The sequence below is a fragment of the Castor canadensis genome, chromosome 6 (genome assembly GCF_047511655.1).
Source record: "Castor canadensis chromosome 6, mCasCan1.hap1v2, whole genome shotgun sequence".
Classification (NCBI taxonomy): Eukaryota; Metazoa; Chordata; class Mammalia; order Rodentia; family Castoridae; genus Castor; species Castor canadensis.
Window position 1 is genome coordinate 68752943 of NC_133391.1, and position 16928 is coordinate 68769870.

The 16928-nt window shown below is 37.2% G+C and overlaps 1 protein-coding gene across 2 annotated transcripts in view; it reads left to right on the top strand.

Annotated features, from left to right (window-relative positions):
* The window catches only part of LOC109693549 (interferon-inducible GTPase 1-like), a 35239-nt gene extending 18559 nt beyond the window's left edge, over positions 1–16680 (top strand). Inside the window, exons 2-3 of one of the 2 annotated variants that reach the window (XM_020174903.2) lie at positions 4534–4742; positions 11918–16680. In XM_020174903.2, coding sequence (XP_020030492.1) covers positions 11939–13192 — 1254 coding nt within the window. In that variant the 5' untranslated portion in view covers positions 4534–4742; positions 11918–11938 and the 3' untranslated portion in view covers positions 13193–16680. The remainder of the gene's footprint in view (positions 1–4533; positions 4743–11917) is intronic. The other variant, XM_074076632.1, reaches the window with a different exon arrangement.
* Positions 16681–16928: the final 248 nt, after the last annotated feature.

The window sequence follows — 16928 nt, forward strand, 5'->3', positions numbered from 1 at the left end:
CAGAAATATTTTATGGAAATATATTTTAATGATATATTATTACTTTAAAATACTTTAAAATATTAATATTGGCTTGCTTACTGTTTTCACATACATTTGGGTTAACAGCTTGTCAACATAACACTGGTCTAGTTAGTTCATCAAGTTAAATTACAGAAGAGACACTTGAATATACTTACAGAGGTCTGCTCACCATATAAAAACATTACATTTAGCTTTTTGCCTTAATTCCCCTTGTCAATTTTAATGCAATGCATAAAAAGTGGAAAACCTGTATGCAAATAAAATCACTTTCTTCTGCACAGGCATGTAATCTCTTATGATTTTATTATTATTTAACCTTTAAAGTACATACTTCAAGTTGGTTGACTTTTTTAAGTATCAAGATATAAGCATTTATTACAAATTAAAAAATGAAGCTCTTAAATATTTCAACTTTACTGCATTTGAAAGAATTCAGAAACCATCAAAGGTGTATTGAGAAAAACCAGTCTTCAGGAACTAGAGAAAAGGTTAGATCAAAAAGAATTAACTTAGAAAAAAAAAAAGAGAGAAAAACCAGTCTTTCGAAAAATATACACCTGTCATTAAAAAAAAGAGACATACTTAGGTTACAAAAAAAAACAGTGCCTCACAGATAATGCAGATATTTTTCTTTATCTGGTTAACTCACAAAAAGCAAGAACTTCAGACCAATTTACAGCTCATTCTCATTGCTGCAATTTCATGTTCATTTCTTCTCATTGGGTGACTAAACTAGATGATGGTAGAGATGGTAAGCTGGTATTTACAGTCTTACCCTGCTTAGCCTCTAGAATGCACCAGTTCTAAGCTGACAGATCTGCTGTTTTTGTCTCTTTATCATCTTCTGGTTTAGGATTTTCTGGACTGGCACAGTAACTGCAGTTGTGGGTGTACCAAAGTCAAGTGGTTACCGACATTGTGTCTTGTGTGATTCTCTGTATTCTCTTTACTGCCATCCTCTGTGATCTGCATTTACTGAAGAGGCCCCAGGGAATCATGGGTTAAAACAATGATATATTCTGTTCCATGGTCTACATTGTTTTCCTGCATCCTGGCTGTCAGCACCCTCCATCACTGCTCCTAGAAAAGGAGCCACAGGGCTCCCTCCATAAGCAGTAAGTTGGGAATTTTTGCCTGCAGTACGGCCAGCTTTGTTAGGCATGTCCATTGGAAGCACAATGTAATCCTTTCTTCTTTTCTCCACTCTAACATGTCTCATAATTCTGCTGATAATTGTGCGAAGGACCCCTAGGACATGTTTAGCATATATAATATTTATGGTCTCCTGCACAGTTTGAGCTTGAATTGAATCTCCACAGGGTTAGGGACATTTGTTGCCTCCACACCCTTTTCTCCTTCAACAGAAAACTCCACATTCTCCACATCCCTTACTCTGTAGAGAGGAATGTCTTGGAGTTAATCTCTGTGGCAGTCGGCTGCACAAATACATCCTCTTCTGTGTCATTCCTATTGAAGAAACCATATCCACTTCTTACATTCAACCATTTTTTGATTCTCAAACCTTTGTTGCAATGACCTTCTTGTCCCTGCCAAGGGAAACTATTGTCATGAGGTCATTCGGGCCACTGTTCTTTGCTCAACTGTCCAGGTTGCTTGGGATGGGTCTTGGCATTGCTTCTCACTGTTGTGATGATGGTGACAGTGACCAGTTTGGCTTCAACACTGGCTCCTTCTGCAGTGAAATTAAATAGTCCTCCATCTCAGTACATGTTCAGGGCTCTCTGGGGTCCCTACTATGCTACATGTACTGATGAAACTAGGAATATAATCATGAAGAAGAAATTTTTTCTGTGTTGAAACCAGATTTCTCTATAGGTAGATGGACAAATAGATACAGTGACACAGCTATTTATGATAGATATAGCTCTTTACCTCCATATTTATCATATGTACCTTTGGTATGTTACTAAAGCCTACGATCTATGACCTTCCTGTGTATAAGGTGTGAGAGACCATGACAATGGAGTAAATAATGATATTCTTCAGTTAAAATGTCCCATATAGTTAATTATGAATAATACCTTTTTATATTGAGAACTACATATCTCCAACATAGCTCATAATGTGCTAAAATCATGAAAATCTTTGCATGATTTTTAATGAGAGACTCACTATAATAAATTATACCTAGAATCAGATGAATCATTTTTGTACAAGCAGGTGAGTTACATACAAACTGGGTTTCTTCTGATGTGATTCACTGATTTTGTAAACCATCATAAAGAAATGCCAGCTTGGAGGATGCTGAGATCATTGCAGTAACCTTCTGTACATGTATAAAGTTTTTCTCAGAAGAAGACTAATAAATTAACTAATAAGTATGCCATTCTGAAACTTCACTTCTAAGATTAGGATGAAGAGTATATAGATTGTTTGTTATGTTATATGCTGGTGTGAAGTGTTGCGGGCCAGTATCGAGGGTCCTGGCCTTCACAGGCCAGAGAACTGGCTCATGAGGCAGTTGATTGACTCGTGAGACAAAGCCAGTACACAAAGTAAGATTTATTAGAGAGAAAGGAAAGGCTACAGCTAGAGCAGTGCAGCGGAGCCCAGAAACCAGTGGCTTTCTGCTCAGGTGAAGGCTGGGGCTTTTTATGGACTCTTTAACTCTGGGTAAGGGTAAGGGTTAGGTGGGTTCTTGTCATTGGTCGTGGATTCACATGCATGGGCTGTCTTTGATGAGCTGGTCTGTTTGCCTCTTATTGGGGGGAAACAACCTTGAGAGCATTTTTTTTTATCAGTCCTGTGGCAGATTTATGAGACCCTGTATCTCCTTCTCAGGGTGCAGGAATGCAGATTTATAACTCCTTCTCAGGATGCAGGGCTCAAAGTGCTCTCCATGGGGGATGGGATACTCATTCATCTGTCCTTTAGGCTCCCAGACCAAACAGTTCCCATCAATTAGACATTAGGCTTAAGTCAGACATGAAAACTGGAATTTCATTTCTACTCATGTCTTCTGCTAGACATGGTTTTTTAATTGCTTTGGTTATATTTCCACACAAATTCACAACATGACATGAACAGTTACTAATTTAATAAATTTGACATTTCATTCGATGTCCCCAGAGTCTCATATGAATGAAAATACCATAATGAAACATGCTATATTGCACATTTAACATACACTAATTTAAAATAAATATTTCACTGCTAAAAAGCAAATGACAATAAATATATTGCAGTGTGGCTAGGAGACAAGTACTATGATAAAAAAGTGCGAGATACAAAAAGACAATTAGAGAGGATGGATAAGTAAAGAAGCTAATTCCCCTTCTCATCCACTGTCTGCCAGGGCTCCCTTCAATCATTTCACATCTCCCCACTTCCAGCTTTACACACTACTTTTGTGACTAGCAAGCAGCATAGTAAAATAGCTTCACTTTCACATTCCCAGAAATGTCCTAGATTCCTGAAATACAGCAGTGTCATATGGGGCCTCTGAGAGATGACTGACTTCCTTCCATTGTAAAACAGGGCCTTACTTCTACTGAGAAATTGTGTGCAAACAGTGCTGCAGGGCCTGGCACCACCTTTAGTTGAAACACATTACGCAAATTACAACTGAATGAGCTTCAATGGTCAAATAAATGACACTGTGACTATAACAGACACTTATATTTATGTTAGGTAATAGCTCTCATCTTATGACCTGATCTAGTCAATATTTGTAAAGCAGAGCTTCCTTGGCATGGATATGTTCTACTTCATGAGACTTTAAGGTAAATGCAATTGCATGGTGTTAGTTCTTCATGTCTCCCTGGATCTCCATCCCCAAGGGAGATTGTTGAACATAAACATGTTCAATAAACTATTTGAGTGAATGACAGCAATTTACAAGATGGTTAGAGAAGTCTTACATCTCCTTTCTATTTGATTTTGGGCAAATGACTTAATTGCTAGAGGGCCTCTGTTGTTTTGACTGAACTATGCATAAGCAGCACCCCCACTGCAACGCAGCTACTGAGAACCAGAAGGCAATTGAGAGTGAGGGCCTTGCATGTGCACAGTCCAGGACAGTTAGGTGGGTTCACCATACTGACATGGGTTCATCCATACTGACTTTCCGATCCTTTCTGTTTTCTCACTGCCCTACCCCAAACCTCCATTCCTATAGTCCAGTCCTCACTATTGTCTATAACAATAGTGGTGAAGTTACTGGGAATAAATGATAGTGAGGAAATATAGTTACAGTAATAGAAGCTGAAAGCAGAGGATGTACAGGGTGAGACTGAAATTGAAATTTGTTGACAGCCCAGGAATTCTGTTGTGTGCATCTTAGTTTAGACTGTTGTGGAGTTGGGGGTCAGAGAAAATGACCCCCAATCTTGTTAGTAAGTTGCTTCTCTGTGTTTCCCTCACTGCCAAGCCATGTTTCACCCAGCTTATTTGTTACCTCAGGACTTTGCAACTTCCTCTTCCCAGAATTGGCTGAGTCAGTGGGAAGACAAACATATGCTAGTTTGGTTTCACTCTTCTATTCTTCAGAATTCTGTAATGAAATGAGATCCACACTCATGACTGGCCAACAGCACACTGAGGACTTGGACAGAAATCAGTGGATGTATAAGTCCTCTCCTAGTATCTACTGCTTTGTATGAGTGAAGCAGAGGTGGATTTCAAGTGAAGAGACCGGAGCACAGTAGGAGACAATTTCTAAGCAACAGTGAGCACATCAACCAGACACAGAAGAACAGGTAATTCAGCAAAAGCATTCAGAGCTGATATCTTTTTTCTCTAAGGAACTGATGGGTAATAAGACATTTAGGAACATGGACTGGAAAGCTGGGATACTCCATTTGGAAGCTAGGGAGTCTTAATGGGGAGGAGGAAAGATTAGCTGATGACTTAGGTGCTCAAGTTTACCTAGACTTATAGCCAATGTTTTGGATATTATTTAGATGGAAAATTTACGCAAGTATTTTTTTTAACCTGCCTCTAGTGCCTTTCCCTAGAATGGTTGAAAATGCATGATGTACCAGAATATATTCTGAAACCTCACTACAGAATACATGAAGTTTGCTCTATTCAATTCTATGCTACTTTCTAGTCATTTTTTTCTTCCTTCTCTCCACTCAATTCAGCATTTCTCATGCCTTGCACTCCAGTGGAAGCTACACTTGGAGTGAAAGGACATCCTCTGCACACCACTTCTGCTACAACTGGCTGTGGAAATCCAGGACTGGAGAGTCTTTTCATTTTCTTTTTTTTTTTTTATTGTAATGTAGGAATACTAATAATCTTACATTTGTGATGAAAAATGAGCCATGTCAGGGTATATTGATAAAATAATGTCATTTAGACATGCACCCTTCTCTAAGGAATGAAATCTCAAGTTCTTTTCACTTCCTTTTCTGTTCATACTCACCGGACAAGATATTTAAGATTAATCTTATCATTACAACACAGAGTTGTGACTGAATGAATGACAGAAAAAAAACTGAGAAGGTGACATCTGGTGAAGGAATACATGCTGTGTCCTTAAGGGACATTTGTACATGCCCACGGGTACCTGTCCCCTCCCTCAATAAATTTAGCTATGGTGTTGATTGCTATAGTTGTAGTTTAACTTCTCGTGTCAAATTCCATTTATTCACATCTCTGTGGTCAACAGTTATAGATGATCTCTCTTTAGAACTTTGGCCATGATGCTGCTTCCACATTTATTCCTCCCAGCCCAGTTATTCTCAGGTGACCTGAGGCTGCTCCCAGGAACCTTCCTGGGTCACTTTGGGTCCATTCTAGCCTGCTTTATGCCTCTCCTGGTATCTCTGTTCTTTATCATTCTCCCCAGCATCTGATCTGCTCTGAGAAAGTATAAGTAGAAAAATCTCTGTTTGGCAATCTGAAGTATTGGCACAGTTCTCAGCTTTTGCCTACGTCCTAGCCATCTCCTTGCAATCCAGCATACTAGATTCCTTCACATTTCTGTGCTTTTCCTTGCATAAGGGAGAATGATTGCCATCACCATAACTGTTTTCTCCCAATCAGCTCTCGTATAATTATGAAAGTAATTTTTCCCCCATTTGTCTCTCCTGCTCACTACCCAAAGACTGAGCTATGCTATTCAGTATGTAAATGAGAAAGACTAGATGTTCACTCAGTTCCCATGGCCTAAGTTTGGTCAACCTTGACATTTTTAGCCTGAAATAGCATGGTTAGCCTGAAACATTTTTACCTGTGGGAGTCAAATGTGGGGGTATGAAAAGGAATTCCTATCTTTTGCATTCCTGCCTTTGCACAAAATGTGCCAGTAGCATCTCAGGTGTGACAATCAGATATGTCTCCGAGAAATGTCCCCAATAGGGACAAAATCACTCTGAGAACCACTGCCAGAATTATATGCATGTCTTCACCTTGCCTATGTTCTTCATGGTGGCTTCTGTGTCATGGTTTCCTGATACCATCTCTTGCAGTTCTGTTCTGCCATTCTATACTTATTATGTATCCACAGTTCTACTCAAAAAACAAAGATTGAGGCCTATGTGACTTACTTTAACAGTAATCCTCAGCCAATAAAAACTTTATCCTGCCTATCCTAGTATTTTGTTTTCCTATTCTAAGGCATCTGGATTCTGGATTATTGAGAAGAAAAAAATTTGCCTAATAGTTCACTGGAGTGATTGGTAATCATATGAATGACATTAACCAAAGTTCACTTAATGTGTTTTATGAAATCTATGAAGATTTTTCCATCCATTTGTTCTTTTACTTATTTTGTTTTGTTTTTAAGCAAACACTCAGTTTAGTCAGAGTCATGTGGGTGGCAGCCTGCTCTTTGGAATACAGGAACGTTGTATTTGCAATGAGATTAAGCAGAGTTCTGTAGCTCTTCTTTCTGGAACAGCTTTATGAATTTTTTTCCTTTACATTTGACAGGGAACAGGGGCCATGTGTGCAGGGAGGCTGGCTGCTCTGCTTGTGTTGGTTCATACAGCCAGTGCTTCGTGTTTCTAAAGAGACCTTCTGTTATGGTTTGGATACAAAGTGTCTCCCAAAGTCTCATGTGTGGATGCCTGGTCCTCAATGCAATCAGTATACAGAGGAAGCACATTAGGGAAGTGATTATGAGATTGCGAGATTGTCAGATTGAGGCCTCTTCCTTCAGCAACTGAATAATCTACTGGTAAATCAAAATATGTAAAGACAGGGATGCAGGTACAGTTGCAGAAGGTAAGGCCTAATTGTAGACAGAAGTCACTGGGAGTGTTACTGTGAAGCCATCCATTCCTGTTCCTCCTCTCTACTACATGGCTACCAGGAAGAGAACAACTTTGTTACTCCATAACCTTCAGCCATGATATTCAAACTTACCTCAGGACAAAAGAGACAGGGTCATGAGACAATGGACTGAAACCATGAGTCTATATAACTCTTTCCTCTTTTAAACTTTCTCTCAGGTGTTTGTCAAGCAACAAAGAGTCTGACTAACACAGTCCCTATTCTGTATTTGCATGTTATCCTTATCAGAATCCTGGCACCACTCTCTGTAAATGGGGTAGAACTTAAATGACCCAAAGAGCAGTTAGAACAACAGAATAGCCACAGCTATTCAAAAGAACAACAGAATATCCACAACTATTCAAAAGAGCATTTAATTGGTTTCCCTATTTCCTCCACTCATTTTCCAAATGGTAAATTATCACATTTCTGTGGGTATTAGTATTGGAGCAGTGAACATGACAAAAATACATCCTGCCACTCTGAGGCTCGGTTATATTGTGGGAAGCTGATAACAAGTAAATATATGAAGTGAATATATCATATAGCTGTAAGTTCTATGAAGAAAAAGAAACAGAAAAGAGGATGGTGAATGACAATGTTAGATGAATTTTATCACAGTAAGAATATAAAATCTAAAAAAATCCTTACATAATTTATAGAACCTAGAGGGAGGAGATTAAATTAGTAACCATGTAGCCATCAGGGAAAAGCAATAAAGGAAACAACAGCAGAAAATAAGTGCAAAAGTCCTGAGGTAAGAGCACAGCACAGGAAATAGCAGAGTGGATGGAAGAGGAGGCCAAGGGGCCCAGAAGTAGTAAATGAGGTCAAAGGTATGTCGTGCCTGGCAGGTGCGTTGTGTATGTGAAGGACTTTCACTAAGAATAAACCAAGAGTCCCTATGAGAGTTTTATAAACAGGGGTGACTTGATCTAATTCATGTGTTAAAAGGATAAATTTGCCTGTGTTTGAAAATTAGTGTTGCTGCCAAGATAAGGATGGGAAAAAAAAAAGAGTCAAAGCTCAGTTGGCATAATCTAAGCTAGAAACGATGGCATGTCGGAGAAGGTAAAGTGGCTGATGTGTGACAAGTGATCAAGTGTGAATAGATTTGGAGAAACAGCCAAAAGGGTTGCTTACAAATGGGTATCAGGATTAGACAGAGAGATGAGGATCAAGGAAGGTGTCAAGGTTACTCTGAGTTTCCTTGATTAATCATGGGAGTTCATATGCTGACATAGAAAGTCTTTGAAAAGACAGATTAAAAAAGAAAAGAAAGTAAGGATGTGAAATATGAGCCAGTTCTTGTTGAAAAGGTTCTTTTCAACAATAATCTTGTTTTTTTGCTTCTTCTCATATGTCATACTTATGTTAATAGATTATTCAAATTTTTCTACTTTACCTGATACATGTGTATGCACACATGCATGTATACTTATATATATACTTAGGTATATGTGACTTCTCTGTTAGCTCTTTTTATTACTTAGAATTATTTCTGGCTATGACTATAATTAAGAATGATCTGTCATTTTCTTTTCTTTTTATTATACAGTTTGTCGTCAGCATTGTTTCACATTTAAAATGAATTGAGCATGTGAAAATAGGTTTTTCTCCTCTTTTTTTAACCTACAATTACACATGTATGCTCTCAGATCCTTGAATGTTTTCTAGAACTTTTTGACCTATTTGGTTCAAACCTCTTAGAGAAAGTTAAATTCTTTGTAATTATTATCATGTTTACTGGTTACTGTCATTTTCTATTTGACCTCCCAGTAATTTCAATACTTCATGTCTATAGAAATGTTTCTGATTCATATGCATTCACAGAAATTTATTCTGACTTGAAATTTCTAATATTACATTTAAATACTATTTAAATGTGCCATTGGATTCAAATCTAATATATCACTTGTTCAATTTTGACTATTTAACCCTGGATCTCACATTTGCTGGCAAGTGTTTTTTGTTTTTTGTTTTTGTTTTTGTTTTTGTTTTTTAGATAGAGTCTGCTAAATTTACTTAGGCGGGTCTCAAGGTCAAAATCCCCATTTCTGCTTTTCAGGTAGTTAGGATTACAAGTGTGCATCTAGAATTTATTAACACTTTTAACATCTCTAATTTTGCTCATTCACATCATTTCAAGAATACCTTAAAGGAATATCTATCCTTTTTCTTTATTCTTTTCCTTATTCTTGCTATATTGGGTTTATTTGCTTTCATTCCATATGACGTAGGATAACTTTCTTAGTCTATTGTATCTATCTTTTGCTCTTGGAGTCTTCATTTACAGTCATGGAGTGAATGCCATCATTCCTTGTATGGACTGCTACCCTGTGCTTCTAGCAAGCCTGTCCCTTCTTTCATCATTCTATCATCCCACTTATTCCCATACACCAACTCACTCCACTCCAGTACCCAGACTCAACAATTGAATTGTTATATATGTATTTTTCTTTTAATTATATATATATATTTGCAGCAAATGCAGTATCAAGCTGTGTATCTGTAATTTTAATTGAGTGAATAATGTTGAGTCAAAGGCCTCAATCTCAACTTTTTCTTCCTTCACCTTATATCTTTAACAGGCATTCATTGTACAAGAGTTATCTATTTCTGTTAAAAAAAAATACTACCCATAACTCATCAACTTAAAACAATGCACAATTAATTTCTTTTAGTTTCTGAGGGCTGTGAATCTGGGCATGGTTTCACAGGATAACTCCCTTCAGCCTTCCTCAGAGGACTGCAATCATGAAGTTAGTCAGGGCTGGGGTCTCATCTGAGGGATATGTGAGGAGACGCATTCGCTTCCAAGTGTGTTCACACAGTAGTGGCATGATTTATGTCCTCAAAATCTATTCAATGAGAACTTTCGCTCTTTGGTAGCTATTGGATGAAAGCTGCTCTCAATCCTTACCATGTAGTTATCTGCCACATGTCAGTTTACTTCTTTAAAGTTGGCAAAGGAGTGAGTCCGTTAGAAAGATGAAATCACCATCCCTTTTAACAGAATCAGTCACCTTTTCCATGTTCTCCTTATAAGAAGCAATGTGCAGGTCTGGCAACATTTGGAAGTGGGGAGAATTATAAAATCAAGAGAATACAGGAGTCATCTATTGTTGGAGTTTATCTTGGAATACTGCCTAACACAATACTGTTTGTATTTCATCTCTGAATTTTTCCTTTCTGTTTGTCCATTGGACCTCTTGGAGGGAACCACTCTACTTCTCTTATCACTACCTCTGGTGATAGAAATTGGCAATGTCTTCCAATCTATACTAATGTAAGCAATGCAATAATTAAAATTCCTGTATGTTGAGTGAAAATATTCATAGAATATCTGTTTGACTTTTTTAAAGTGTGCAAATATTCCTGATATTTATGTGTTTTGATATTTCTTTACATAATACAATATATTTGTTTTAAACCTTTAATTATTTCTTCTAATTCATGTTGGTTTTTATATTCTTTTGAAAGGAATGCCTTCCAACACACTAGTTTTGAACTTATATTATCATTATTCTGTTGACTTTTTTACTCTACTTGGTGAGTTGAATTCACTTGTATTTATTGAAAGTTTTTACCAGGCTTATTTCTGCCATCTTCCTTATTATTTTGTAATTGTTGTGTTCAGTATACTTCCTTCACAGAAGCTGGAGTTGAACCTTTAAACTATTTCTTAATGTGCTCTATTTCCTTTCTTTTTCACTGTATTTTTCCTCCATCCTGCACCACTTTCGTCATTCTCCATGATTTTCCTCTCTTTTTATCTTCAAAATGCAGTCTCTCCTTTGTTATCCAGTTTCTTCTCATTCAGAGAGTCTGATGGGGGAAACTTCTACTCTTCCATCTTGCCCTCCCATCTGTAATAGCAGTTTAACAAGAAAAAAGCACATGTAATAGAATGGAGTTCAAAGGAGGATTCATAACACATGCTCATCAGATCAGAAAGAGTAAACACATTAAGAAAGAGTAAACTCATCAACATCTGGCATCACTCACACTTCATAAAGTTGGATGAGAATTCTGCTGCTTAGTTATGTAAAATTATTTTCTTTGATGGAGTTGCTAATCTTTTATAACAATAAAACAAAATTGTAAAAGACTAGAGACCTGGATTTCCAGTGCTTGGTGGAGATGATTTTTAAAATGTTTCTGTATATAAAATTTACTTGCAAATTTTGTCAAACTTTTTGAATCTTGGAGAAAATACCTTTTTGTCCATGTTTAAAATTGAAAATCAATTTCTACAAGACAGGAATAAGAGTTCTAAGAATGTTCAAAATACTCTTAGAGATCAAATGGCCATCCAAGATAGATCCCATGTTTCACAGGCATTATTTGTAATTCCTGGATTTGCTTTAGTATGCTCCATTAGAATTGGACAAAATAGCACAGGTCATGTTTTGATGGCTGTTGATGTTGGCTAAATGATACATACAGATTGTTGTAATATTTTCTCTTATTGTTTGAGTTTAAATATTTCCACAATAAAGAGCTTAATTCAGAGAAAGCAGGAAGATATCAAAACTGCTCTATGTCAGGCCATAACAAAGGGGAAAAATAAGGCAGCAGCACTCTTGATTAAAGCAAAGCTTTTAGCACAGCAATGTATTTCAACTTTCCTCTCCCCTCTTTCTTTCAGTTCCTTTGTTTGCTCACAATCATGGGTCAGGAGCTTTCTCATGAATTTAATTGTGGAGAACAACAAGATTGGGACTCCAGATTTACTGCATATTTTAAGAACTTGAAGATAGGAAACAAAATCATCTCTCAGGAAATCATCCATTCAATCAAATTACAACTGACCAAAGGAAACATTCAGGGGGTAAACTCTGCAATAAATGATGCATTACAAGAAATTGATAACACTCCATTTAATGTGGCTGTGATAGGGTTGTCTGGAGCAGGGAAGTCCTGTTTCATCAATGCCCTGAGAAGGGTTGAACCTGAAGAAAAAGATGCAGCTCCCTTTGGGGTGCTAGAGATCACCAAGCACAGAATGCCATGCAAACACCCAAAGAATTCCAAGGTGATTTTATGGGAACTGCCTGCCATGGAAACCACTAATTTACATGCAAATGATTATCTTGAGAAAGTAAAATTCAATGACTATGACTTCTTCATTATCATTTCTGGTACACGCTTCACGCAACATGATTTAGATCTTGCCAAAGAGATCAGAAAAATGAAGAAGGATTTCTACTATGTGAAAACCAAGGTAGACTCTGACTTAAAAAATGAAGAGAAAATTCATCCAACTGCCTTTGAAAAAGAAAAATTCCTTCAGCAGATCCGATACCATTTTGCACAGAGTTTTAAACAGAATAATATTGATGAACCACAAATTTTCTTGATCTCTAACAACAATTTATCTGAGTATGACTTACAAATCCTGAACAACGTCTTATCTAAGGAGCTCCCTGCTCAAAAGCACAACAATTTCATGCTTTCTCTGCTCAATATTGCTGAGGCAGCCATTGAAAGAAAGCGAGAGTCTCTGAAACACTTAATCAGGTTAGAAGCCTTGAAGGTAACATTACTGCCTTACACACCTAATGTCCTTGAGAAAAGCGATGTGGAGAAGCTGAAGGAAAGCTTATATGAATATCAAGACATCTTTGGAGTGGATGATGCATCCTTACAGAATCTGGCTAAGGACTGGCAAATTCCTATGGAACAACTCAAGGAAATCATTAAATCTCCAAGTCTGTTGAAAACTAAGAAAGAAGAAACAATACAAGAAAAACTTTGGGAATATTGGCAGATGGTCTGTTCAGATAATGGAAATCTCCTTACTATGAATTTTTACATTAGAATAATCTTTTGCTTGCAAATTTATTTCCTTGACACAGTGACTAATGATGCTAAAGTTCTCCTCAAAGAGATATATTCAAGAAAGAGGTTGATTATTAATTAGGCTGAAATCCTCTGAATCTTGAAATACAAATTCATAAAGGAAAAATAGCACAGTGATATTTCTAAATAATGTAATGAGTTCTTTGAGCCAACCAGCCCTTCAACTCATTCTTAAGGATTGCATGTCCCTGTTAGGGGGCCAACGAAATGAGATATATTTGAAAAAGCAGGGAATTAAATACCAATCAACACTTCTATTAAACAACCTGATAGGGTAATTTTACTTTAATCTTAATTTCTTCAGTATATAATAACACCCTTCTTAGTGTTGGCATAAACTGAAACCCAGCAGCATCCTTTCACATTTGGCTAATTTAAAACTGCCACTTCCTGCTTCATGTTTCTGATATAACCTGCTTTTTCTTCATCTCATTGACCCAAACACACCCCACCCAACAGCTGCTGACTTTGACATAACCTGACAGTTCACACTCAATTCATGTAGATAAGTTCCTCCATTCTCATGTGTTTTCTTTTAACTAGTCAATTCACAATCACCAATGGAAAGCCTAAGGGAACCTTAATAAAAGTATAGCTCCATAGGTCCTCTCTTTCTTTTGCTCCCCATTTGCTAGTTGAGCTCCCTGTTACCTCTCTACTGTCCTGAGAAAAATTACCTCAGTCACGGATGGTCCTCTTGCCGCTGGACTTTGGTTTTCTCTATACTCCCACTTCCTAGATTCAGTGGCAGGTGATGGTGAAATTCCTACTAGAGCTATTGTGAAGTTTGCGTAGATTGAAAGACACAGACATGAAGCAAACTGAAAAAAAAACCACAGAGACGAGGAAGATTTGTCTAGAACATTTGACTAAGAGATCCAACTGCCTTTGAGCCCTCCATTTCACATTCAAGGTTGGTCTTAATGTCTTCTTATGTAAAACTTGACTTTTCTATTACAAGGTAACAAATGTTACAGGGTAATAAATGTCCAATGAAGCTGGGTGTAGTGGGTCATGCTTATAATCCCAGCCCTAGGAAGCTGAGGCAGGAGGACCAGGAGTTCAAGAACATGTGGCTGTACATAACAAGACAATCTCTCAAAACAAAAGTTCAATGAATACAACTAGCCTGTCACTCGACAGTATTCTTTTTTGTTTTTCCCTTTTTTGTGGGGGGTGATGGGGAGAATGCTGGGGATTGAACCCAGAGACTTGACCATGCTAAGCATTCGCTCTACAACTGAGCTACATACACAATACTAACTATTCCTTTTATGTAAGTTTTTTCCTGCTTTATTAAGATATAATTGAAAAAATGTTTGCATGCAAGGTGTACATGATGCTTTCACATATGTATACATTAAAAAATGATTACCACAATCAAATTTATTAACACATCTCTCATTTCAACAGAATTACTTTCTCTACATATGTGGTGATAATATGTAAGATATATACTCTCTTATCAATTTCAATTATATAATACATTGTTATTAACTATAACTACCATGCTGAACATTGATTCTCCAGAACTTACCATCTTTAAGCTGGTGTTATACGCACTGACCATCATCTCCCAAGGTCCTGTACCCTATGATTCATATAACCATCCTGAACTCTCCATTTCTATGAGTTCAAATTTTTTCAGATTCCACATTTCAGTAAGCTCTTTCAGTATTCATTTCTCCGAGTTGGGCTTGCTTTATATAACATAATGTTCTCTAGTTTCTCCCACATTCTTGTAGATGACAGGATTTTCTTCTAGCTAAGACTGAATACTTTTCCACTGTATATACTTCTCATATTTCTTATACCATTCTTCCACCAGTCAAAACTCAGGAAGTTTCCTTATCTTAACTAAGATGAATAATGCTGCAATAAAAATGAGAGTGCAGGGGCCGTTGCTGTCGTTCAAGCAGAGACTGCCCGCCTGGGAAGTGTGAAGCCTTGAATTCAAACTCCAGTACCACAAAAAGAAATGAGAGTTCATATATCTCTTGGAGATAAGTACTTTATTTCCCTTGGAAATGTTTTCAGAAGTGGGATTGCTAAATCACATAGCAGCTCTACTGTTCATATTTTAAACTACATCCATCACCTTTTCCATAATGCTACCAATTCACATTCATCACTTGGTATTCAAGATATGTGATGATTTGAGTATTAAATATGAAATTAATATTTTGGAATTTTTAGTATGTACTAATTTCTAAGAGCAGACCATCATTATTCCATATGCCTCCTTCAAAACTTATCAGAGAAAGAGAAAGAAAAGCACAGTGGATGGAAGTAAATAAAAGATGGCTAAAGAAGGTAGCAATTTGGAACAGAAATGATCTGGACTGTCATCCTGAACATTTAGGGAGGATTACATAATACAAATGTATATGCAAAATTGTATCTAAAAATTTTACAACTGAGGTGAATAACCACCCTGATGCTGGTTACCATGACCATCTGGTTCCTTTCTTTCTAACATGGATGTTAATGGTCCAGGAAGACAGTGCAAAAAAAAAAAAAAAAGAAGAAGAAGAAGAAGAAGGATATAGGGGCAAAACACCTGAGAAAATGTTGACTGAAAAGAGAAAATGAGAGTCAAACTTGGTGGTTCTTACCTATAATCCCAGAACTCAGGAGGCAAAAGGATTATGAGTATGAGGCCAACACGAGCTATACAGAAAGATCCTGTCAAAAGAAAGATGGACAGACAGAGAGAATGAGAATGTAGATAAAATAAACATGATTGCTTTTATCTTTAAATGGGCATCTACTACATATACTCCCTTCACCTACCCAGACAAAGACAAAAGCCACTTCAAAATACTTTCTGCTGACATGGGAAACAGATTTTCAGGGAGCTATTGAGGTTGCATTCTGTGCTGGAATTCTCATAAAAGGCAACTTCTGCACAAAAATAGTCCTGTACTCTGTTTTTCTCTCTGGGGATGTTTTGATGTGGAGTAGAGCCAACTACACTTTCATACATGGAACATTAACCTTATCATACAATGGACCCTTAGAACTCAGGATGAATGCTTCAGTCTGGGAAGCTCAGAGGAGAGTTATGCCTGCCTAAGCGTAAAAAGCAAAATGATAAGAGCCTAAAGACTGGTGTTGTCCCATTCGGTAGCCTGATTGCTCAGAGCAAGACTCCAGCACACTCCATCATCACCAGCATCATGTCTACCACGCACTGGTAATGGATTAGTAAATACTACTTTCTCTTCTCTTAATTCCTGTTGTGGGACCTAGGGTGTGTGCAGTGGAATTTCCTGCTGATTTCCATTATACAGAAAGTAGGAAGCACCATAAATGGACAGGCTGAATACCTTCACATCTTACATCTATATTCCTGTAGATGTACTGATGACCCCCACCTGTTAGCAAAGGATAATAAGGATGACCTATTAAATTGGTCTGATTACCTGTGGGTTTCTGGTGAATGTATCTTTCAGTTTTGTTCTATCCCATATCCCAAGGCAATCTTTGTTTCTGTATTCCAAAAGAATAATCTCGTAATATTAATAAAACCTAACTTTTCCACCAAAAGTGAGTAGGTTTTCTGCAACTCCAAACATTTTTTTGAGCCATTTTCCTCACATTTGACCTGTTCTTTTAGAGTAAAGTCTTCATAAAGGCATACTAAGGAAATACCTGTTAGTAGGGACCGGTCACCCACTATAAACTGCAGGCCAAATTTGTATAGAGATCTACAACAACTTGAGGAGAGTTTAAGTATACTTGAGATGTCACAAAAATATTTACAATAAATATAGGGCAGTGAATAACAAGTATAA